General features: G+C 43.4%; 1 protein-coding gene across 4 annotated transcripts in view; it reads right to left on the bottom strand.

Moving 5' to 3' along the window:
- Positions 1 to 7,300: 7,300 nt before the first annotated feature.
- The window catches only part of TSHZ2 (teashirt zinc finger homeobox 2), a 214,054-nt gene continuing 195,469 nt past the window's right edge, over positions 7,301 to 25,885 (bottom strand). For 2 of the 4 annotated variants that reach the window (XR_005841354.2, XR_005841353.2), the window contains 2 exons: positions 15,687 to 16,105; positions 7,301 to 7,742 (listed from right to left, as the gene is read on the bottom strand). Coding sequence is in view for 1 of the 4 variants with exons in the window: in XM_025142326.3 (XP_024998094.1) it covers positions 16,104 to 16,105 (2 nt within the window). In the remaining 3 variants the exon portion in view is untranslated. Of the gene's footprint in view, positions 16,106 to 25,885 lie in introns of all 4 variants that reach the window. The other 2 variants (XR_005841352.2, XM_025142326.3) reach the window with 1 other exon arrangement.

Consider the following 25,885-nt stretch of genomic DNA (forward strand, 5'->3'; position numbering starts at 1 on the left):
CCAATAACCAAACCCAAACTCATGATTGTTCAGTTGCTCTCATGAAAATACTGAGTCACTTCCCAGAAAATCTGGCTGAGGCATAGAGAACTCTCAAAATAATGAAGAAACCTTTTGTTTCTTCCCTTTGAAGGAGAATAACCAAGGAGAAGTAATAGTTTTTGTATGCATTCATTGTGGTAGTAAGAAGTGGTGACGGCATTAATTTTTTTTAAGCACTTTTTTTTTAAGCTTTGGAATTTGTAAGGGCTTAAATGTTCTGGAAAGAAATAATTCTGGGTCTGGTGTGTTCTTGGAAGCTGAGTAAGATGTCATATCTCAGCAACGCCACTGACAATATCTGAAAACCAGATTGAATTTGGGGGGTGGGAGGGGTCAGACAGCTGGGAAAGGTTTGTCAAAGGCAATTTATCCTGAAGAGAGCTCATCAGATAGGGTTCCCTATAAGCTTCATTTGAGGGCACATGTCTGACTGACCAGTGCCTTGCTGGCCTCACAGATGAAGCTTTTGGGTCTTGTGTTGGAGCAGACCCTTGTGGCTGTGGTCAAGTTTGTAGAGAGATCCTAGACTAGTTTCTTGACTTGGTAAAAGCGTTGCTGGTGGGCAGAACAAGAACTTCAGAGTGTGCTCTTAACAAAACTCATCTGTGGATTGCTTTGGAAATAGTGAGTTCTGCCTGTGGTATACAAAAGGGGGCTCGTGGAACCTGGCTTTTGAAGACATTCAACTGGGCTTAGGGTAGCACTGCTTCTGAGAAACTTCTGAGCAGTGCTGAATGAAGTGTGGTGGAAGTGGGGGGGGGGGGGCATAAGCACAGATGTGAGCTTTGCAAGTCATCTCTACCATTAACTATGGTTTTCCCTTGGTGTTCCAGGTATGCTTTTGTTCCCTGTTAGTAGCCTTCAGGTAAGCCTTCAGATATCAGATGCCTACCATTTTGTGAGCTACGCAGCTGCCAAATGGAAAGTAAAACTTGAGAGCAAATCTCACTTGCTGTCTGAGGAGTTGATCTGTTAAAGATATGGAACTGGCACAAGGATAGAAGATTCAGCAGTCATTTTTACTTCAAGTCTGTTTCATCTTTAAATGGTGAGGGATTTTGGAAACTTTTTTCCGGTGTTACTATGCTTCATTTTTTTTATCACTAGTGAACAACTTCAGTGTTGCAAGACATTTCCTCATTCCTTTGAGATGTTACTCCCAGTGTAAGTTGGATTAATTGAAAGGTTGAGGCTATTTTTTTTGGAGAACAAAGCCCAGAACCATCAAAAAAGAGATGGTGAGTAAATCTAGAGAGTATTCTCACTGTGGATGATGATTAAAGCTGCTTAGTTGAGGGGCTGCAGAGTAGTGCTCCTAATTGAATGGTCTGCTCTCATTTCTGTGTTTGTGCCATGGAAAATCCCATTGTAGCTGGTTTGCATGATAACCTGCTTAGTGCTGCTGGTTTCCTCTAAGTAATGTCACTAGAGGACTTCAGCTACTGTCAAAAATGCTGGAATGCAGAACTGAGAAAGTGTTTCTCTACAGTATAACCTGTCCAAATTGGTTGGGTGGTAGCATTAATTATAAATGTATGAGGGACATTCCTTCTCTACTTTTAATGAGTTAACAGTAAAAATACACTCAGAAACTAAATGTCTTGAAACTGAGGAAACAATGTTATTTTTTTATACAGGGAAGATGTAATATTAAATCACAAAACAGTTCCTTGTTCCACTTTTTAGTAAAGGAGGAAAAATATGCAAGTGTGCTACTGAGCAGATTTCTCTGTTCATTTGCACACACTTAAGAAAAGTGCATTTAATTAGGATTAGCAAGTCTCTAAATTGCAGATGGTTCTCAGGGGAAAAAATAGTTATGAGTGTGTTCATGACATTAAAATCAGTACATTTAATTCAATTTCATCTTAATATTAATTTGTAACATTTAAAGTAGTAGTTCCTGCAGAAGATGTTCATGTGATTTTAGGATTAGTAGAGAAAATGAGATCTAGCATTTCCAAACATGTAACAGCATGATTACTCTGTGTAATTATGCAGATTGAGTAACTACATGCCAATTACAAGAGCGCCCATCTTGACATGCACTGTTATCTGTGACAAGGGCCTGTTATATGAAATGTGGTTTTCTTAGTTAGGGATTCATTACCAACGGATGATCTGAGACCAAGACTGGGTCGTGTGAAATACTGCAAAAATCAGTACTTAATAGGAACTGTTGGTGTGTAACTCCAGAGAGAGCTGTCTGATGGGTTGGGGAGAGCATTACAAAACAAGATATTTTGCCTTTAATGCTTTTTAGACTGCCATATTGATCTCTATTCTGATCACAGACTCAAAAGTACAGCATCTCTTCATTTAAAGAGATAAATGTAAGGCTGTGGTATCTTCCCTCATAATTTGTTCTCAGTTTTATTACTGTACCTACTATAAATGAGCTATATCTTTTTTAAGACAGGTACATCAGCTTCGCATTCATTCTGCATGTGTTGAATGTGAAAGCAAAGTATCATATTTCATGTCCTGCTTGATCTGGAACTGAAGTGTGGAACTAGAAAATCCTGGATTTAGATAATACTGCTCCCTCTTAAGATTTCCTCCCTCTGTTTCTGCAGAGGTTATCTGTAGTTTGCAATACTCAATACTGTGGCTATCAGCTTCCAGGCTCAGCTGGGCTCTGTGGCCCCAGAACTTCTCACAAGCCTTGAAACTGGTGATGGAAGTGTCTGCAGGGGCCCCATCCATCAAGCCAAAAGTCTGGGCCTGATTTGGCATGGTCAACTTTTTGCTCTACGAGGAAGTTTTACTATGATAAAGTTTTGGGCTTCTCTGAAGAGGATGTACTTTCCAGGGCCTTCACTCTTCAAAATCCCCAGCTCTTTAATGTGTCATCAGGGCTCAGTGCAAATGAGTTAACTCCTTGCTCTTCTCTCAGTCCCAAAGTTGCATCTCCCTTTCCCCAGAAGAGGCCTTGCGCCTTCTATGAGAGGGGAAAAGTCTGTTACCTCCATTCCAGGTGGGGTTTCCTAGAAATATTCATTATTACTCCACTGGCTTGTTCTTATTAACAACAGTGGAAGCTCTAGAATGGATGAAGGGATGGCTTTCAACAGAATTTTGATTAAGAGGTACTGTAATGTGTAAGAGAGAATCTTGTTTCATCCCCACGAGAGCTCAGTGTTTGAGCGTTAGATGGCAGTGTTAGCAAAGAGGAGACATTGAAATAAGCTTAACAAGGAGAGCTCAGACAGTAGACAGACAAGCCAGCTACAATGGAAGTGCTGTATATCTTAAGGCCAAGTTTACTTTGGATTCCTAAATTAATGAGCAATTACACAAAAGGAGGTGGAAATAAAACAAATGGAGATGCCTGGAAATATACCGCACACTCAAGATGATGTTGACCTATTTAAATAGTTGGTGTAGCAGAAGTCTCAGTGTAACCTGCACGCTTCACCGATGAATGAGATGAACCAAAGAAAATCTGCAGATGTATCAGTGTTGTCTCTGACTTTCTCTTCTCACCCTATCAATATTTACTGAAATGTGTTGCTACAGAGCAGATTTAGAGCAGGGTTTAGCTGCTGGCTACCATTATTTTTGACTGCTTTTATAATTAAATGATGCATTTTATAACGTGGTGCACATCACTGAGACGTTTGTCTGGGTGAATCTTCAATATAAAACTATTTTCATGAGCAAATCTGGTCTAATAATTGTGCAATACTTCGGCATTTAAAGCTAATTTTACACATATGAGATGTCTTCATTCATCCTCTATGAATGTAATGACCTAATGCAATTACTAATTTTTCATCCTGTGAATAATTGCTTGCAAGGAACCTTGTGTGATTTCATCCCTGTGACTGGGGAAGCAGTGGCAGGAGGAGCATTACCTGCGTGGCCATGGGCTGTGGGCTGCCTGCTGTCCTGGCAGCTCTGGAAAACCAGGAGATGGTTTTGGTGTAAAGCAAAAAGTGCCCTTCAAGTTATAAAAACAGTTTTCATTTTGTCATAAGCGATGACATTTCAGCTTAGAGTTCTGATCTATATACATATGTATATGTCTTTTCTCAAGAAGTTAATTAAAAACATTTCTAAATAAAGTAATTTTTAGCAAACTCAGTGACATTTTAACGTCAGAGTTGAGCATAAATTGTTCAGGAAAATAGAAGGTCAGAGCAACTAAATGGAATTAGAATTAATTCCGATCAACATTTTCACCAAAGTCGGATTTCTTTCCTGTGTTCTTCCCATAACTGCTCACAGAACCTCCATGCAGTCCCAGAGTGTTTCAGCCAGCAGAGAGAGTTACTTTCACGTCTGTTTTGGTTTTCTGTTGTATGAGGAGAAATGGCTCTGCTCCTCAGTTATCTTTATTGCATAGAGAACACATTTTCCAGGCCCAATTTTTTGGTGAACTTTACAGCAAATCCCCCTCTAACTGAAGCACTGCCGCAGTGCTCTGTGCTGCTAATGTTGTTTGCTCAGACAAAGGTGGACTCGATAAGATTTTGCACTTCTTCATTTCTATTTCTTTTTGATCTGCGTTTATTGCTGTGTTTAGCTTTACGTTTCTCTTCTCCCTTCTTCCGCAGCTGATACTTGAAGTTAAAAGGTAATTGAACTCAATGTTTCTCTTCAAATCAGGTCTTGTCAAACTTTTAGCAGAAACTTAATGTGGGACTTGGACGTTCTGACACAATTTATTTTCAGATTGAAACATTTCTTTCCCATCAAGAACTGTTGTTTTCCTATTTGACTCCAGAAGCCTACGCTGATCATCTTTAGAGCATTAGCACAATTGTTTACAGATGGACTTGTGTACCAAACATCGGCTTTCCCCTTCCCTGACCCGACAGCACTGCTGTTTGTCTGAGCTCAGGGGCTGCTCCTTTTCCTCATTTAGCCACAGTGAATTCTGGGCTGAGTGTATCCAGAGCTATCGATATTTCATTAGTTACTGCAGAGAAACAAGCCAACAAACTTCTCCAACACTTGTAATGCTGTTCAGTTCATGTTAACTAAATGGAAGCACTTGAATGTCCTGTTACAAATAAGGCTTGGGGTTTTTTTTAATAGTGACTGATTTTTGGCTCTGCAAATATAAAGCTCAGTGTTGGCACACAGCAGTGATTATACTACGCTGCTGAACTCGGTCTCCAACAGCCAGATTCAGTAAATGGGTGAGTGCTTTAAATATAAAAATCAGTGATAGTCAACCACCCAAAAGTGCCATGCTGTCTGCCCATTAAATCCTGCTACTAACCCACCCTGTGTCACACAAAACCTCCCAGGCTGTCCCAGGAACGTGGTCCATCAGCACCGTCTGTAGCCCTGGAGGGGCTGTGGGCCTTGTGACCCCTGGTGGCACAGTGGAGCTGGCCAGGTACTGCTCCATGCCCTGACTGCTGTCAGCCCATCTTTACATTGTAAAGCATTCAGCAGGGGGAGATGGGATTAAATTTATTCCTGAATTGTTGAATAATGTAATATACGTGTTGTACATAAAAGGATCACAAACCACCCCGCCTGATTCTCCTATGAAAACGTTTAACTTTTATTAAATCAAGACAGTTTTAAGGAGCAACAGAAATGAAAGCAAAAACAGTAACTGAAACAGCTTTCCAAGTTGCCCTGTAGCTAGAAGAGCCATCTGAGAAGCTGAGGGGTTGATTTTGTTTGTTTGTTTGTTCTGTTGGAGTGTACCACCGATAATTAAAAAAAATAATAAAAAAAATCCAAGTTCAAACCCTCGGAGTAACTCAGAGTTGTCTCTGTGCATACGGAGCACTGCAGCTGGTGCAAGAAGCAGGACTGGGCCAGCCCTGCACAGCGGGTCCGGCCCCCAGGATGGACAAGGTTTGGCCTGTGGGCTCGCCCTGCAGCCGGGTGCTGTGTGCTGGTCAGGAGCTGGGGCAAGTTCCAGCAGGGCTGGCGCTTCACGAAGCTGTAAACATATTTGCAGTCTGTGCACCATGCAGGTGAGACTCCCCTCAGGCAAGGATTTGGCCCCCAGACCTATCAAAGATGCCTAAAGCACTAACTGTGCTTCCCAGGAAAGCAAGTGGCAGAGGACCCTGCGTGCTGGAGTTAAGTCAGAAAGGCGAGACAAAGCCCCGGGGAGCAGTCTGCAGGGAGCAAACCTGTATTGGCAGACAGCAAGATAAATTGGATGATCTAATAGTCCTTTTCCATCTCTAAGTTTTATGATTCATTTGTTATTTTAGCCATCTATATATATTTTTTATTTTACCCTAGAGGGGTTTCTTGAGCTGTGTGCAATATATTCCTCTAAAAACAAAAAATCATTTAAAACAACAACAACAACCCATGTTGCAGAATCCGAGGCACTGGCTCATAATTGCACTTGCTAATGAACGACTCAGAGTGCAGGAGTGGGAAAGCAGCCCTCATTCTTTGGTCCTTGGTTGCAGGATTGGCCTTGGGGCTGCAGATGGGAAGGCGATGGGCAGCAGCGTTTGGCTCTGAGTGCTGAGGGTGGAAGGCTGGGGAAAAAGGGAAGGATGGTGCTGGCTGGATGACCCTGAGCAGGGCTTGGGAACAGGAGCAGTGCCCGGGGCTGTGCTGCTGCCTCCACACAGCTGGATCCAGGTCGTCTCCAGTTTCATCACCCCAAGGAGGAGCGATGGCAATTACACGCACCCAACAGGTGATACTGGACCCATCAAAATGTAATGCGTGCAAGTCTTGGGAATCTCTGCGGCGGATGGCCTGGCCTCATCTGCAGTAAATAACAAGCGATGGCTCGTGCGGCATCGGCGAGAGCTGCTGAGCTCCGGCGTGTGAGGCATCGCCCGCATCGGAGGGAGCGTTACGGGGAGCGAGGGAGTGCTTAGGGAAACTAAGTGTTAAACAGAGCCATCCGTCTGAGGTGGAGCAGTTGAGAGAAGGGTATTTGGTATCTCAATCATGCCTGCTTTATAGCTAGAGAGCCCTGGATTTGTGTGACAGCGGCCCAATGCCTCGCTGTAGATTACATCATAAATAACCCAGGCATGGAGTGGTCAGAGGAGCCAGATGAGGGAAGAAGGAGGATGTGCAGAAACAAACTCGGGATGGTGTCGCTAGATTTTCCTTTTTCTTTTTTCTTTAAGATTATCATCTAAGGGAAGGGAGACTGCTCTGAAGCATTTGTGAGTTGTACTAAAACAGGCACATTCCTGTGGTTTTCACTCCCACTGCCTCTCCAGGTCAGTCCTTTTCTTCTCCGTACAGAAAGAAAGGAGGGGGGAAAGAAGGAGAGAAAAGAAAAACCCACACAAAAATCAATCCATCAAATGTCATTACAGATTTATTAAGCCTGATGTAGAAAGACTTTTAACAGTAACATCTTCAGAAAGCATAAAAAGAGCACTTCTGTTCAGTCTTGTGCTTTGAAAATCTAAATATATTTTTATCATATAAATAATTCTTTTCATGTTTTAAGTGCATCTGTTTTTTTCCTTTTCAAATTTCCATTTTACAATTGGCCAAAACTGAAGTCTGCATCGACTGAAATGAAGCCATTTGCAAAGCTAATGATGTTGTGAAGCATGTCTATGGTGAACCGTATCAGCTAGATTTCAGAAAGGTAGTTCAATGAGTGCAGCATTAAAATGAGGGACAGCCTCCAGCAAAATCATAATTGAACACACCCAAGTCCTTAATGTCTGCAGTTGGGTTTCCTGATGCAAATTACGATAACATTTCAGATGTGAGCAGTCGCTTTCCAATAGCTGCAGTGGAAAAGAGACATTTTATGCCACAAAGGAAAGAATTACCATGTTTAAAAATGTAAATAATATATGTATAGAAACCTTTTTTATGGAAATGAGGCATTCAGGATTATGTGAACAGTTTGGGCTATTTTTTTTTTTTCCTTTTAAACACAACAGATAAAGATGTGTGATCTATTATTCAGGGCTTTAATTACAGTTCTAAAACTGCAGAGATTTTATTAAAAAAAAAATAAAAATCAAAATCCCTGGGCATAAAAAGGAACGTTTGCTGCGGTAAAGCTGAGGGGTTTCTTTTTTTAACAACCATTTGCCACGATAAGAATACAGGACACGAAATCACTACTGGGAGACTGCGGTGCTTTGGAATCACCCACAGAAATACTTCTTAAATGTGCTGGAATCCAGGCATCGTCCCGCACATCAGCAAAGGCCTCCGACAAATAGGTTTGACCTGATTTAAATTTAATGAGATACGTAGTCCTGATTGTTAATAATTGGTCTGGGGGAACCCAAAACAATAAAAGCGGTAATCTCCTCTGGTATAAATTATACAAATTTATTGAGCAATCAACCAAATATATATATTAAAAAAAAATATATCATTAACATTTTCAATTTGCTTCGTTTACGTCAGTGGTAATAAGCAAACGATTGGAAGCAGTGCTGCCAGCAGGCCGGGCGCGCTGTGCTGAGCGCGCAGCACCGCTAGGTGGGACGGTCCTCCCGCACAGCGGCTGCTCCGCGCCACCGACCGCTGGTAGCATCGGGACGGAGTGAAACATGGTTTTGATTAAAGCAGCCCGTTGGCTCAATAATCTTAGTCATTTTAAAAACATCCTTAATGTGGAAGAGGAACGCTGCGATGTCAGGAACGGCCTTGGGGCCCATTATAAACAGCAACAAAATAAATAAGGGGGAGAAATGAGAGGTCATGAAAACGAAATTAAGCTAATGTTTCAAATTTTGACAATTATGAATAGTTCCTCCAAGAAGACATTAAAAAAAAATATTCAGGCACTATTAGATAAAATACAAAGAGAATAATTGTACGTGTATGAGTTTTGCCATGGGACAAAGCATGCTTTAAAAGCAAAACTTGAGTGAGCTTCCCCCTCTCCCCCCACCCCCCGGTACAGTCAGCAGTTGGGCAGCTCTCATGCAAAAACAGCCTCGCTTCTCTCAGTTCCTCCAAAAACCCATTCCTAATTCCTGTGTGAGCCACTAAAGGTGACGACCAAGAAGATAAAGAAACAAAAATTACAAGCATATTTTTTCTAGAAAAAAAAAAAAAAAATCCCCTGTTATGGACCAACTTTTGTAGGAAACAGAAACAAGCAAATATAACAAAATCCGTGTTCAGAACATGGCAATATAGTTATATATACAAATATGTACAGTATAAAAATGCATCGAAGGCGTTACTTTCCATCCCAACAAGCTGCAGTGCACCACGAGGAGCAGCTTGCCCACTCCACCCCAGGTACACAGGCAATGTATTCTGTACAGCATGCGCTCGTTACAAAACCAGTGCAGCAGCACTGCAACATTCTACACAGAAGTCCCCATCAGTCCTCTTTGAAAGGAATCCCGTTTGCGTTGTTAATATAAAAAATGCCTTTAATCTTTCATTTTGCCATTTGTAATATATACATTTTTTTTTTAAGAGAAATAAGTTTTTGATTCATTTCGTTGTTATTATTATTTTAAACAAAATGCTAGAACGAACACCACGGGTCATGTATGTAACCTGAAGATGCTGCCAATAGGGAACGTACTGCACACCGCAAGCACTGGGGCACAGCAAACCCGAGAGGTTTACCACGATGGCCATCTATGCTCTGATTTAAATGGGGTTGGATCTCTTACGGTTTGTGCTGACGTATTCAAGATAATAAGAACCAAAACAAATGCGCCAGAAAAAGACAGCAAAAAAAAAAAGCAAAACAACAACAACAACAACAAAAAAAAACAACACCAGAAACAAAAACCCAAGAAAGGAAAGGACAAATAAGCAGTGCCTGAGCACTGGGCAGGAGGGCATCTCGTACCGGAGACATATGACAGTTAAGTACCCTGAGCCAAATAAGAACTGTTTAGCTTGTCAGCTTTTGCAACCTGTATTGCACATTCCAGCATTTGCTGTGTTCTAAAGCCAAAGCGCTGCTTTGTATCACCTGAAGAGATCTGCAGCTTTGCTCGGTGCTGAGTGCCGCCGATGGGCACAGCTATGGAGGGACCCAGCGGGGGAGGGATGCGATGGCTGCGGTGTGATGTGGCTGCACTCAGCAGGGTTTTATTTCCATTTTTGTTTTAAAATGTCCATCTTTATTTCCTGCTTTCTCATCTGAGATGTCTATGGAAAGAATTTGTTATCTTTACTCAGATCCAAAAAAATAACAGAGGAAAGTCTGCACGGCTACATGGTGTGACCTCAGCAGAGCCACCCCACCTGCTGGGGTGAGCGTGCAAAGTCCAACAGGGCTTTCTACAGAGGCCTGAAGCCATTTCATGGGCTGTGAGGGAGGACAGACTGGAGGTTTATGACTGTGGTTGGGCCCAGTGGTACCGCTGCTTTAATCTCTAAAATACTCGCCAAGAAAATATCGTACAGATCTGTTGGTACCAGAAACAGCAGTGCCAGCTTAAACTTTATCTACTCTTAATATTTTTGCCAAAAGACACCAAGCGGCCAAAGCACAGCCTGAAGCGTACTGGGATAGAAGTGCTTGTACTGATGTAGCAGTGGTCCAGCAATGCAACACGGGCTGTACTGCTGTGAAGGCCTTCCTGGCAGTACAACTGGCTTTACACTGGGACTCCTACCAGCACAATCACCTCCACAAGAAGGTTTTGCAGTCACTTCCCTGACACAGCTGTACAACTTTTGAAGTGCAGACTGTGCCTTAGATTTAATCTGCACTGACCTAGAGACTGTTTGCTGAAGCTGTTTTCAAAGCCCTCTAAACATGTGAGGAATCTGAGTTTAGGACTGCTCGGACTGCACCTGGGTATGTGTGGATAAACTGAATCCAAAGGAAGGAGTTACTCTGGATTTACACCACGCAGCTGCACTCAGAATGTGACCATGAAGCCTGGCACATGGTCACTTGCGAAGGTCTGTCTGCAGCTTCTGCTGTCCCTGCTTTTGTATTCCCTTGTTTTCCTTCCAAAGAGATTTGGAGAACAGAACACACATTTGTGTGTACTCATTGTGTGCTGTCATTACTGCAGGAAATTATTTTAAGAAAAGAAGGAAAAGGAAACTCCAGGCAGCATTTCTTTCTTCAATGGGTATTTATCTGGTGCCATCAATGGAAAGGCATGTGATGGCTGCAGGTGCTGATGAAGCAGCTCCTTAATTTGGTGACACATAACTTGAAATCTACCGTTAGATGTGTGTAGTTTTATCCCTTACTTATAAGATTCACGGTGTTTCTGTCTATGGCCCAGAGTGCCATACAGAAAAAAGACTCAGTTTGTACCTCCTGGTGCCCATCTCAAACTGTTCCTGAAGAGTTATTTGTTTTACAGAAATTCAGTAATGTCTGGAGGATCATCTCATACAGCAGACAGGGTGGGAAGAAGGGATCAGGCAGAGGGGGGCCCACATGTGAGGCGAGCAGGAAAAGCAGCCAGCAAAGGTTCCATGGATCCTGTAGTGGCTTTGTAGCCCCCCCGTGTGGGGCAGACAAGAGGAATTACAGCTATGAAGCTCCCAAACACCGCTTCCTGGGAGCAAAAATGATGCATTGGGCTGTGCAGGAGGATGGGAACACAACAGTAGTGCTTTTTCAAAAAATATAGAGGTGGTTATATCAGTTCTTTTGCTTGGGGACAGATGGCCCTTAAAGCCTGTTGTAATTGCAATGTATTGATTGGGAATCTGTGATCAATACTGTCTTTATGGAGAGAATTTTAAATATAAATTGCATCATATATCTGTTTGAGAAGACAAAAGCTCTGTGTGACAGAGAGCCACCTCCACCTCGCAGGAACACTTGGACCAGCTGGAAAGTTACGATGGGGATGGAGATGGTGATGGGGACATGGCCTCAGCCCAGCCTGTCCCCAAGCACTGAGCAGAGCCCCGTTGTGCTGGGAAGAAGCTTCCGTGGAAACCTCTGTCTGCCACCTTTGGCCATGTATTTCCTCAGTGGGTTTGGTTGCAGTGCCATCTTCCTGCAGGACTCATCCGGGAGCCTCCTGGCGCTGGGGACAGACTGCAGGCAGGGTCAGGCTGTTGGTAATTAGCAGGGAGAAGCACCCTAACAGCAAATCCCTCTGGGTAGCACTTACCCAAGGGCTGCCCCAAACCTCATTGCTTTTCATGTTTTTTCCTGTACTAAGCCCTTCCATCACAGATTGCTGTTTGTTTCCTGTGCAAAGCCCATCTCATGCGGGGAGCTGCTCCATGGGCACAAAGGCTTGGATCAGTGGCAAATAGGGCACTTTGTCAAAACATGATTGAGGAAAGAATTGAGACTAAAACTTAGGAAAGCAGTAATTGCCCTGCAGATGTGTGAGCTGGCACCACAGCCTTTAAAGCTGGCTTGGAAGGCCTCAACCCCTATTGTGTTAATATATACTTATTGATTTTAAACATGACTTCCTATATCCTCCATGATCTCTAAAAAAGCTCAGGAGGTCAGTCCTGTAAATACTTTCACAAGTAGGTAATAAAAATCATGATGAAGTTGCATTGACAAGTAATTACTGGGTAGGTTTGTTAGCGGATTCTCAAAGATTTTTTTAAACCAACAATTATTATTGCACTAATGACAGCCATTTTTAAAGTTAAGTGTCCTTCTCCTTCTCAGCTGAAATAATAAGGGCCCAGAAAAAAACACCTGAGACTGATATACTGAAATTCTTATATGTTAGGTTCCAAAGAGATGCTAATTTTATCTCCCCCTTTTAAAATAAAAAATATATTTTTAAGGTGGTATGGCTTATTTTGACACGTATGGGGGCAGGAAGGGAGCTCTGGTTTCTGAATAAATCTCTCAAAGCAGTGTACACGGGTAACAATTCTTGCTGCTTTATTGCAGTGCAAGAGCATAAACAGCTTGGATACGTGGTGTATCAATATGCCACTTGTTAATAAGCAAGGACGTGAATCATAAATATTCGGCTGTTTGATCACCAGGCTTTTAATTAATGTTTTGATGATCTCCAATAAGAATAAAAGTCAGAGCGATAGATATTGAGTAGATACGACAGAGGAAAGATGCAATGATTTTCTATGTTACCTGATTTATATGACAGATAAACTACCAACTCTTCCAGTTTCATACAGAGAAAGAAAGAGGAGAGATGTACATTTTCTTTTTTTATATCTCATTGTAAAAAAAAAAAAAACAAAAATCACTTAATTCAAATGTGTATATAAAATGTTCCCAGAGGACAGCAATGCAGCAAAATAATCAAGGTTTAGCACTGTGTAATAAAGGTTTGTGGCCAGATTTTAAATGAAGTAGCTGTTCCTGCACTTGCCTGTGCCAGAGCAGAGCTTCTTGAGCAAAGCAAGGCATGGGGTGAGCCAGCCCTCCCTTGGCAGGACGGGCCCCACATCCATGGTGTTTCCAGCCCTGACAGCCAGGGAGCCCGCTCAAATGGGGAGGTGGGGGATGCTGGCCCCACTCCTTACCACGAGCACAACCATAGCCTGCTGCAGGCACAGGAACTCCTCTCTTCTGCCAAAGCTGAGCAGCAGGCGCCCTGCAAAGCCCAGATGCTTGGGCTGGGGGTGCCCCTCCTGCAGGCTCTGGGACACATTTCTGCCACCTCAGACAGCAGAACACCCACCAATGGGCACAGGAGTAGGCGGGAATTTCATCCATCGAGGGCCAGAATGAGCCCAGTACTGTTCTAGAGCCTACAAAAGCTCAGGAAAGGAGCAGGGATGGAGCCATGCCGGCAGTTTCTCCCAAGTGGCGTTTTATTGCGGCGCTGCCTTTGGGTCTGCGCTGTGGGTCCTCACCTTGTGTAACTTCACTTAATAACTCTGAACTGGGCTGTGCAATTTAACAGCTTCTGCGGAGCTCAATGCTAATGCATTGATTTTGCTTTAATAGAATTTTGTTGTCAATGGACGGCACTCAGCACGGCGCAGGCTTCAATCTTAACCCATCTGAAGGCTCTGCTCGTTTCCAGTTGAGCTCCGTTCATTTCCAGTTGAATAGGTTAAGCAAAGACAGACCTCACTGTTCTCAATTCACTTTATGATCCTCCCATCATAAAAAATAATATCAGCACCTTGCTTTTCATGTCAGAACTACATTTGAGCTGCTATTCCCTATGCCCATGAGTAAATCCCATAAAAGCCGCCCCGTTGTACTGTCGCTATTTTTCCTTGTGGATGATTGATTGATGGATGAGTGCTGACACTTCAATGAAGCTATTTCGACTGCCATCTCAATCCGATGATGTGAGGGGTATATTTTCTGTCCATGCCTCATTACTTCAGAATGACATTCCTGGAACTTCATTTACTTTTTCCCTCCTTCCCTCAAGCGCCATATTTTTTCCCATCTAGGTTATGCATGCCATAAAAAAAGCAATTTGCTATTATATGTGGCATAAGGGCAACTCTTTCCCTAGGAGGTAAATAAGAAGGGCCTTTTTTTTCTCCTCCACGTTGAATTTAGGGATCATGTCAAAATTTCCCAGACATCTCCAAAAGAGGCCCACATGCAAAAGCAAGGGGGGATACAGTAAACACACTCAGTCCGACGTCGTGAATGCTGCACTTCAATTTTATCCTTGAATGTCTAAAATATAATAGTAAAAGACAAAAAAGCCCTCCAAAGCCCTCTCCCTTGCATGAGAAAAATCCAATTCTCAAACTGTGCCTAGCATACTTTGAATATTTCATTTGCAATGGAGTAGTGGTTTGCAACTGGATCCAGACTTATCTTGCCTTTGAGACTCAGGAAAGTTCATCGTTAAATGCAGAGATGGATTTGTCTGCTGCAGGTTGCTCCAGTTGCCAGGAAATGCTCAGCTGGAGCAGGCAGTGCGTTGGGTCACGTGGGGCTGGTGGCATCAGCATGCCCAGCAAGCTTTTGTGAGTTGACTCGGGACCCGATTTTAATCTGTGTGATACAGTATTCCCGTTAATAATATTGTATAATTAAGACATCCGTTAAAAATCCATAACGTTAATTTAATGGAGAAAATCTAATACAGTTCTATTGGAATTTTTACGTTAAATTAACTTTAACGGGCTTTTAATGGATGTCTTAATTAGATCTCATTATTAACGTGAATATTCCACAAATTAAAATTGGGAGCTCAAAGTTTTAATGAAAAAAGTTAGGAGCACCAATTCGAAGTTGCCATCCTCAGCCCTTCCCCTGGGCCGGGCCGACACCGCGGACAGCGGCCCCTGACCTCACAGCGGGCCATGAACCCAAAGGGACTCCATTGGCTCCGACAGAGAGATCCGGATTTACACGCACCTAATCGAGAAAGGATTTGTACTTTATTATCTTATATCTATATATAGATATTTATATAGTGATATTTATATATAGATATACCTATATTCATATAACGTTCAATAATCTAACAATAGTACTTTTGTCTAAAAATCACTCCATCGCATGTCTCGTCATAAACCGTAACGGAGATTTAAATATATATATATATCTGAGGAATAAAACAAACTGAAAACAATCCATTTCAAACAAATCTTTGGCAGCAACATGGTTAAGCATAACTATTTGAACAACTTGCACAGAAGATTAACATTGTTCAGAGTTTTTTTTGGCTCAGAATCTGTTTTAACTTAATAATTCTTGTACTTACTGTGATGTATTGATCCCTAGTGCAATGACTGGATTGGGCAACCCAGGTGCAACAGTAATAGCTGCACTGAATAGAAACATTTCCTTTAGACAAACTATCCCAAAGGGGTTATAAATAGGAAATGGACATTACCATGAAAAGTAAAGCTTCCAATGTGACTGCATCTTGTGTAGAACAGTCGGACATTAAACTATGAAGAATTTTTTTTTCCTGTCAAGTGTTACAAATTGACGAAATAAGTACATCAATGTTCTCAGTCATTATCTTACTTCAGTGGCACTTTGTTTTAGTGACAGCAAAAAGGGACAGTGGAGACCAGACAGCCCCAGTGCAGTTTATCAATGAAAATCTAATATCGTCCATAAGCAGGAGAGTGGAAATCAATACTTCATTACCAAATTGTTAGTGAGGATGAAGAAGAATAGCTGGAGATTTTTTGGCAGTCTTCTCGGTCCGGGTTGCTGTGAGTTCAATGTCAGGATTGGGGTGATGTGCAGAGATGGGCTGGGTGTGGGAGCCTGGGCTGGAGAGCTGGAGCTAAGGCATTCGTCCTGCAAGCAGAACAAGAGGAACCAGTGTTACCAAGATTGTAACCACATGCCCACATTTTATTGAATGTGGATTTTTATTCAGTGAAATTGTAGAACTGAGTCAGCTTTGCTTTATGCCATCCACCCCTATGCTCACAAAAAGGCAAAGGCACGGAGGTCACAGGGCTCCGAGCACCCAATTGAGCTGCAGATGTCCCTGTTCACTGTAGGGGAGTTGGACCACATGACTCTTAAAGGTTCCCTTCAACTCAAATGATTCTGACTCTCTTCTGTGACCCACGAGTCCTCAAATCAGTGTGTCATCTCTGCCAGGTGTTCTGAGTGCATTGCTCTCTGCTGCTCTCTCATGTTAGTTTAACTTGGGTCAACACGAAGAGTTTCATTTTATAGCTGGTCAAGAACATGCTCTAAAATCCTCACAGTGACCCGGACACCTTGGTGCCCACCTTGTGCTTAAGTCACTGCACTATTCCTGAGCTGTTTCTGCTTGTGCACCTCCCCTCCCCAGCATCACAAACCGCTTCTCCACGTGGACCTTTCCTGTTCCGCATTGTCTAAAAGTGCTAAGTGGCTCTCCTTGTGAAGTTACTTCCACATGCAGATGGAGGGGGGCTTGCTTTACTTAATCCAAGATGTGGGTTTAAAAGTTCAGCCTATAGCTGAGTTCTGTTTTGCTCATAACCTGGGATAAAAATACTGAGAAAAGCAGTAGGAAAAAAAAAAAAAGAAGGAAAAATAGGGTGAGAAATGAAGCAAGCAATAAGTGGAGTGAAAGTCAATCTGCAGAGAGAGCACAGGAAAGAAAAAAACAGACCAGCAGTGGACAAAGAGAAATATGTCACTGAAAAATATATCTGTTCAAGGGTGTGCACACTTCAGCAGACACAACTCAAATCCTGAGGTGCGTTCCATGTATTCCAGCTAAATCAACTGGAAATTCAGTAGCAGCTTTTATTTAAGTAAAACAAACTGAACTTTACAAAAAAAATCCAGATGAAAATGAGAAAGTCCACTGAGTCCATGCTAATTAGTTTATAATTTGGTTTGTCTCACAATATCCTTACACCTTCAGTTCTCACAGAGATGCTGTTTTGCATTGGCAACCCAGATCTGCAATGGAGAAATTGGAAGGAAAGAAGAGGTGTTGGCAGCTAATTGTAGAGATTTTGGCCACCTGAGAATTCAAGGAAGTCCATTTGAAGCTGTGGTGAATAACTCAGATCATTATTCCCCCTTAAAACATCCTAAAAGCAATGCTTGCTGCCACTTCAAAATGCTGTCATTAGGTTTCAGAGGTAACGCTCCAGAGTGGTTCACACTTTGCAAAGTTATGATTTTCACTGCACAAAGGCTCTGAGCAAGGCCTGCAGAGGTGCCACAGGCATTTGACTTTTTAGCATTCCAAGTGGATTTTGTGGCCCGTGGCATGAGGGAAGGCTGCCCATGACACAGTGCCCAGCTCCTGCACGGTGCTGCAGCACAAACTGAGGGCTGGTCCTGCACAGTGATGTGAGGGCTGTGCTGAACCAGCACCGTGTGTGAGCAGTAACTCCTGGTTAATTCTGCTCTGCCTCTGGAATGTTGTTAGGACAATTAAGCAGCATGTAGTAATAGTGAAAGTGCTCAGTGTGGGAAGGAGACTTGGTTTGAAGCAAAGTAACTGCGGCACACTGGTTCCCTGCCGGTGGGAAATATTTATCAAGGGCTTCAATTGGAAAACTGAACAGCCTGCCTCCTGCTGCCTCTGCTCTTCAGTTTGTCCAGAGGAAGGTCCTCAGGCTCTGGGGCCAGACCAGCTCGGTCACACTGCTGGTGCTCACGTATTGCAAGCGGGGCAGGATGAATCCCAGTGCAGGGCTGGGATGGCACAGCCCATGGATGGGGCATGCAGAGCATCCAGTGGGTCCTGCTGCCTGACAGCTAACAGAGTGTGTACTGCCTGCACACAGTGACATCACACCTGACTGATGGCAACGTCCATGCGTGACTAAAATCGACTGGGAGTGGGCATTGATTTCAATGGGATAAGTGTTGTAAGTGTTCCAACCTTTGGTCTTTTGCCCAACCAAAGTCTCCATCCTTGCTTTTGTTTCTTTTTTTTTTTTTTTTTTTTGGCACTGATGTCACCGCAGGCTGGGATGGGACTTTGGGAAATTAATTAGTGTGAACCCTGATCGATAAGGGTCATAGTTTATGTATTTCATTATCAAGTGTCTCAGAGGTTCAGGGAGTATGAGAGACTTTGTCACCTGCGGTGTGGGGCACAGCAGGCTGGTGCTCAAACAGCACTCGATGCACAAAGTTTGTTGCTTCCTGGGCATTTTGTGTAATGCAGTTCAACACCATAAGAAAACTCTATCATTGAAATTACATTGTGAAAATGTGATAGAGGGAGTTCATTATGACATCTGTGCGCAGCAGAGGCAAAATATCAAATGCAGATATTGAAGCTTAGCTTTTCTTTAATATTAATTACCAAGCCATCAACATATATATATACATATTTTATTATTTTTTAATTCTCAGATCTTTGCTAATACTATTTTATCATCCTCTATTAGTTTAGACGGATATATGAAATGACAACGTGTGTCTGTATAATCTGTGATCCACCCACCAAAGTCCATGGGATCCTATGGCTCAAACCCTTTTCCTGCCGCAGCTGTACCGACAGTAATAAACTGCAGGACTCCTAAAAGGCCAAAGAGAAAGACACAGACAGTCCCTTTGTGGTTACCAGGCACGTTATCTCTAGATGTCGTTTCTGACCTACTTTTGCTAGATTTTTACAGCAGCAGAAAATCTATTCCTTAAAGAATCGTCCTCACATTCAAAAGAACAAGAAAGGGAGAAAAAGTGAATCTGGGCATATTTGATTTCATTTAGGACCTCTCCCACCATGAATTACAATATTACAGGCTCTAAATGCTTTCTCGTTACCCATAATTATAACTAAAATTATATCAGTCTAAACAGTAACTACTCAAATGATTCATCCTGATTGTAAAGAGCATGCTCTCTAAGTTGTGCCTGCCCATCCATTTTAAAGCCTTGCGGCAGGAACAGCTTTCCAGAAGGTCATTTAACAGCACATTAAATAAATAAATAGAACATATTCATTTCATCAAACACATTCTATTAGGAAAGGAGAGCGTTTTGGGAGAGGTAAGGATAACCCCTGTGAATCCTAATCCCTGTGGTTCTTTGTTCTCGCAGAGGGTGCAGTGCCCGCTCGGTGAGCGCAGAGCCCGCGTGCTGCCAGCATGGAGCAGGTGCCCCTGTGCTGTGCAGGAGGGACAGCCAGCTGCCAGCACAGCCCATCGCGCTCATTGCAGGGCCCTGAGCACTCCTGTTCCTGCCCTGTGTTTTGTGCATTCAGCTCCTGACATCAGCTGCACAGTGTGAGGCAAGGTATCCTCTACTGTACGGTGTGATTCTCGCCCCTGAGCTAAGCTTATAAGAATGCAGGACAAGATAGTGGGAAAGCAATGCTGGCTCCAGCTCAGAAGTTCCTGGGGTGTGTCTGCAGAGTACAGAACAACACCAGCTGGTGGGGTTTAGAGATTGCCTGGGATGGTGGAAAATGCATTTAATAAAAACCTGAGGCCATTGAGCTGTATTTGTCTCAGAAAACTCCTTGCTGAAGGCACTTTGCTAAGAGGCGAAGGCCAGAAGGAGACCTCCAGAGTTCAATAGCTCTGAGATGATCAGTGCTCCTATTTGCAGCTGTTGCAGAGCACCTCCCTGCAGGATGCCAGAGAAGTGGTGTGACCATATCAGCTGGGCTGGCCCAGCGGTGTGGGGGTGAGAGACAAATCTCAATGAAATCTGCCAAAAGAAAGCAGTGGCATTTTCCAAGCTTTTTCTTTTCAAAAGTCTCTGATGTCTGTGCAGGTAGATCTGTGTGCCTTCAGTTCCTCAGCTGTGACCCAGGTTGAGGAAAACTGTTAAGAATGTGGCAATGTGCAGTGTGCACAGAGCACTGAGGGCAGTGATGGGGACCCACCTGCAAGCACTGCATGGGGCTCAGAAACACCAGCATTTGGGGCTGTGTGTGCACGTGAACCAGTGATGCCACCTGGGACCTCAGAGGATGTACTTTGAAATGGGAGAGTATATACATATCTTCAGACAAGAAGGAGCACAGTTGCAGCCACTGAGCACACAGCAGTGCCTGGGGTTTGCAGACAGCCCTGAGCAAATACAGCCAGATCCTCTAAATCCACCTGAACAACACTGGGAGAGCTGATGTCTGTCATCCTGAGCCCTGCTGGGCAGGCAGGCAGCTCCTATGCAAAGTGCTGGGAGAAGATCTGGGAGTCTCAATGAGATGCATCCCCCAAAAGCTCCCCATGTTTTCACAGATGTGCAGGAAAGCCCCGGACCTGGGGAAAGAGTGGGATTTCTGCTACACGTGCTGAGAGAGAGCAGGGTTGCACCCTGAGCTCATCTCAGCCCTCAAGATGACATGAGATACACACGTGTTCAGCAGCAAAGAGGAGCACACAGGAATCGGATGGGTACAGAGCAGCACCCTGACATGGAACCAACGTCTGTGCACACAGACCAACCCCATAGAGGGCTACCAGGAAGGACCACGGCCTTGGGAAGGGAAAACAGAAGAGAACATTTATGTTTTTGTTTTATGCTTTCCTATAAATAAAATACAGTCATCGAATCACAATGTATTTGAGAGCACATGTTATTGACAGCCTATTCTTGGAGGGGGAAAAATGTGGATTTTTTGGCAAAGTTTCTCTATTTGCTAAAGATTAAATTGTTCATTGTACAGGGCACCATCTGCCCTTGGAGAGAGATTTAGTTGATGGCAGCTGCAACCAAAGTGTGGAAGATAGAGCTGAATTTCTGGTTTCTTTTCAACTAGCAACTGTCATTACAGGTCACATGCAAACTGTGTCATTTTCTGTGACAAGCAGGTTCTGCAGACTAGGGTGCTCGCTACATTTTAAAATGCCACCTGTATGGATCCCAGAAGAGAAATAGCTTTTGTAATGCACCTTGAGAAAGGCAAATTTACAGCAGATGAAACAAAGCAGGCACAGCTCCTCCGGCCACATGCCTGCAGTGGGATGCATGGCCGCACTGCCCAGGGCTGCGTGGGGCCGGCTGGTGTTGGGCTGTGCTGATGGGCAGCAGGGAGGCTGCCCCAGCTGCTCTGGGGTGGGCAGATGCTCAGCTGCCTCTTCAGCTCTAACGAGAATTTCTTAATGACCAAACTGGGGGCAATTGTGGGTGGCCCCACTCATTGAGCTGTGCCATTCCTGTCTCTAGATTCAATTCACGAGCAAAGGGTACAGGGGAGCTGGGAGATGCCGAGGTCCCATCTTTGCTCTCAGAACTGTTTTGATATTTCCCCAAGCCTGTTGCTGTGGGAAGGACCTGGTACCCAACGCCCCCTAACACCGTACCCATTCTGCAGGAGATCTGTGTTCCCTTTCTGCCCTGAGCAGAATGGGAGGGGAGAAGTTAGGAGCGCACCACTATGTTTTATTAGGACGAAGAAACAAAGCAAAACAAAAAAGCAAACTCAAACCTCTTTCCTTTCATCCCTGCCTAGCTATGAAAGTGCCTTCACATTTCCAGGCTTGCTGACAATATCTCAGAATGGTACATCACACACAGCCTCCTCTGGAACAGCAGACATTGTCAGCGCTGCGAGACAACTGCTCTCTGGAATGTACTTCACAAAGAGTCTCTATAAAGCATTTCTATAGAAAAAAAGATTTTTGAAATTTCTGAGTCTCAGCCTTTCAGACAAGGATGAGTTCTGGTTAATTTTCTTCTGATGACTTCCACATTTTCTGCAAGAAAAACAACAGCTCCTATTGCCTTAAGACAGACTGAACCAGTTGAAACATGCCGAGATAGAAGAAAAAGATTTCATGTGAAAGAATTTGCAGGACATAAATTCGTTCTCATGTTTATTCTGTTCAAGTTTAACTTTTGGTCTTCTAGAACATTTTGTCATGGTGGAACGGGATCGTGTTTTGAAGCAGAAACTGATACTGCTGGCAAACCTTCAGTAAGTCTGGTCTGATTACATCGACATTTTTGGATAGGAGGACTGTTTTTAATGGGAAGATGGTTGGCCTTTCCAGCAGAACACTGAGCTGTCGGTGCACCTGCCCTAAGCAGACCTCCTTCCTTGGAGGGCCCCGCTCCGTGTCTCGCTCCCACAGAGCAGGAGCATGGCGGGCTGTCAGGCCGGCTGCAGGCAGCTGCTCCCCTTACACCAGAGCTTTGGCTGAGTGCTTTTGGGATCGAGGCCTTTAGACAAACTCTGAGAAAAGTGCTTAAAATCAGAGACTCTGCCTGTTTGGGTGCCGTTCTGCAGAGACTGGACCGGTAGGAGAGGAGGGCAGCTTGGGTGGATCAGTGTGCAGAGTGCTGCCTTCCTCCTTCCGCGTGAGGAATCACTTACAACACAAATCCCCCCCTGAAATCCCAAAGCAGTGCTTGCTGTGCCATGCGTAAATCTCCGCTGCGGTGCCGGAGCCGCACGTGCTCTTCTGTCACTGATTTATCTACAGAATCTATCACACACCAGTTACTTGAATTAGGATCACGGGGAGATGGGAATCATTAGAGAGTCGCAGAAACTCCAAAGCATAAAGAAAACTTCTCTGTTTGTCTCCTCATGATGGCTGCTCTATTTCCCCTTCGTGCACTGACAGCGCTGATGAGGCAATGGATGCTCTAATCCGAAGCAATTGCTTTTGGGAGCAGCATCATTACGGACATAAATGCTGTGTGCAGCACTAGCTGTGGGTCTCCTGGTTGGTGCAATGTGTTTAGCAGTGCTGGTAGGCACCCAGCACAGCCCGGATCAGGGATTGCACTCCTGGTTGTGCTGCTTTGCTATCAGAGTGCCTCAACGAGCCAGGTAAATTAGACTTGGAGAGAGGGATGCTGCATCTTTGAGTAATGAGGCTGGGAAACAGGGAACACATTTTCCACTAGCTCATGTCTCACTGTATGGCATTCCGATTTCGTGACACTTCATAATAAATCATTGCTTATCACTCACATGGGAACATAACATGGTTCAAGTTAAGATTCGTTAGTGATTGTAAAGAAGAAACATGAATTGCTCTATATCAGGGCTTTTTGATCATCTTTCTGTCCACTGCAGGCATTTTTTTTTATCATAATATTTACAGTAACTGTTGTTTAAAACATAAATAAAAAGGAAAAGAAAGGGCAAAAAATGTGAATAATGAAAATAAATTTGTCTTATTTATGTGTTTATGTAAGCATTTGGCAATTACTTTGCACAGCAGCTTGTATTCAGTGTCACAGGCTGCTGCACCAACATAAGTTTCCAAAGCCAGGATTTTAAATATATATATGTATGTGCGTATATAAAAAACTCGGAATGCCAATGTATTCATGTTCTGGAGGAGAAGGTTCTAGCAGGCACAGGAGATCCGGGAGCCAATTAGCTTTTCCATAATTACCATGGGTGGAGGGTTCTGATGCCGCCCTGCAGAACTGCTCCCCAGGGCTGGCAGCACAGGGCTGGGACCCGCTGACATTGGCGTGGAAATGAGGGGTGGACTCAGGGTGAACTGCAGTATTTCTGGTCAGCCTGGTGCCTATGCCAGGAAACTGGCCTCGTGGTCAGTGTGTGGGATGGCCGAGGGGCAGGGCAGCATCGGGCATCCCTGCTTCAGCCCTGGCAAGCTCAGGGCTGGCAAGGGGTGGGTTGGAAGGAGCACATTTTGTGGTTATTTGATCAGACATTCAGGCCTTTGTCCTTCCCTGAGCATCACAGCACTGTCACCGACAAGTCACGCGGGAAGGTGAAAAACTGACGATGTCACAGCTGACATCAGCAGTGCTTTAGGAGAGCAGTAAGTTTGGTATAAACAGACTGACCAGCAGGAAAGGAGAGCTCTCTAATGGAAAGAATTAGAGCAAATACGCAGAAATATTTCACCAAAAAGAAAAAAAACCCCAACCATGGTCTACTCCTTCCCTTTCATTACAAACAGTTTTCTTTCTGTTTGTTTTCTTTACCTTTTCTGGTTGATTATGGAGAGGTACATAAAACTGTGAGCAACAGATGGACAAGAATTAAACCTCCCAAGTCTTGGCCAAGGAAAAAAAGATGCACTTTTTTGGATGTATATGATAGAGTCTTAACCTGATCTTACTTGAAGTGGTACAGCGAATGGGATCATTCACTATTTATTTTGGCTTATACTAAATTGGAATTTTTACCCCAGAAGCTTCCTGTAATTTTTGTAAGTGGAACTGCCTTTGTCAGCATTCTTAATATTTCCCTATGGAAACGGTATTAAAAAGCAGCACATTTGCCCTACAATCTCATGTTTTATCCTTGAGAAATCAGAATTTAAGTTAGATTTTTTGCTGTTCCATTTTCCACAGGAAAATGGCCAAATAACAATCTCAAGTGGAGCCCAGAACAACACAGAGCATCTTCAAAACGTTAATCCTACTGCAAAGCATGCCTGGGTTAAAAACAGATATTGAAACGGGGGAATAAATATTTGACAATGCTGTTAAGGCAACTTTGCTAACGATTTTTGAACAACCTCCAACTGAGGTCTAAATGTCTGCAATATCCATAAACAACTCTATACTATCCAATTAGGGAGACAAAGACATAGAGTCCTGTCAGGAAGATTTGCATGGCTAAGTGTCTGAGATCACAGAGACGATGAGGGATCGTTCGGAGTGATGGGGGATGCGCAGAACGGATGACTATCATTACGATATTACAGAGGCTTACACCTTCCCAATTACTGGCAGGATTCATTAATTACTGCTGCATTTCCCTAATAGAATCCTCTCTCTTTGGCTTATCGCTACCTTCCCTCTGTCTATGTAAACCCACAACTCAGCAGTCGATCACCTATGAAAAATTAGGCAGTGTAGCTTCTCGTGGCCTATTTAAAATGAAAAGGCTACCGAAGAAGAAATAAAGAACACAAAAAATAGGGCTGTAACGCAGCCATGCGGGAGCCACAGAATCAGCATCCAATGGGTTGGGAATGCTCTTTTTATTGAACTGTTTGAGAAAGAAAATCAGTGGCAGCTGCAGAGAGAAGCATCATGGTGGGTTCAAAAGCACGGTGAAAGCATTTTACATAGACACACATAGACACAAACTATAGGCAGATTGCAGAGTGACAATTACTTCAGGCCTGCTAGGCTGAAGTTTCACAACTAAGATTGGTGAATATTACACGGGCTCGATGCTGTTGCAATTGACTCAGCCCCATTAAAGATAATGGTGTGAGCATTTCCATGCTGTCATCATGTTACTATCAACAGCATTATCGGTATCAACTGCTTTTACAATTATGCACAATGGCTCTCCCTGCACAAAGACTTAGCAACCACCAAACTGGCTTTCTTTTTAAATACACTGAAAAGAGCGTAGATTTCAATCCTTCATCTGTTCACTGATGAAACAACATTTCCAAATCATCACTGATAGCATTTTTTTCCTCCCATTCTAAGGACGGCCAACTGTTCTCAGCGATTTCTATTACATTTCCTACCTATTATTTCATGTAATGGCATTCCTTAAATTTTAAATTAGCTTTGAAGAATAAAAATAATTGAATTCCTGCTGTTTTGTGTACATAGAGGGTGACAGGAGCTAATGTGATAATTTAAACTGTAAATGAGTCTTCACTTTGTGTTCATTAATTACAGCTAATTACTGAATTACAAACCTTCTTGGTTAGGCACTGTTATGTATTCATGTAGCATGTTGGATTTCCAGCT

The sequence above is a fragment of the Gallus gallus genome, chromosome 20, assembly GCF_016699485.2.
Source record: "Gallus gallus isolate bGalGal1 chromosome 20, bGalGal1.mat.broiler.GRCg7b, whole genome shotgun sequence".
Lineage (NCBI taxonomy): Eukaryota > Metazoa > Chordata > Aves > Galliformes > Phasianidae > Gallus > Gallus gallus.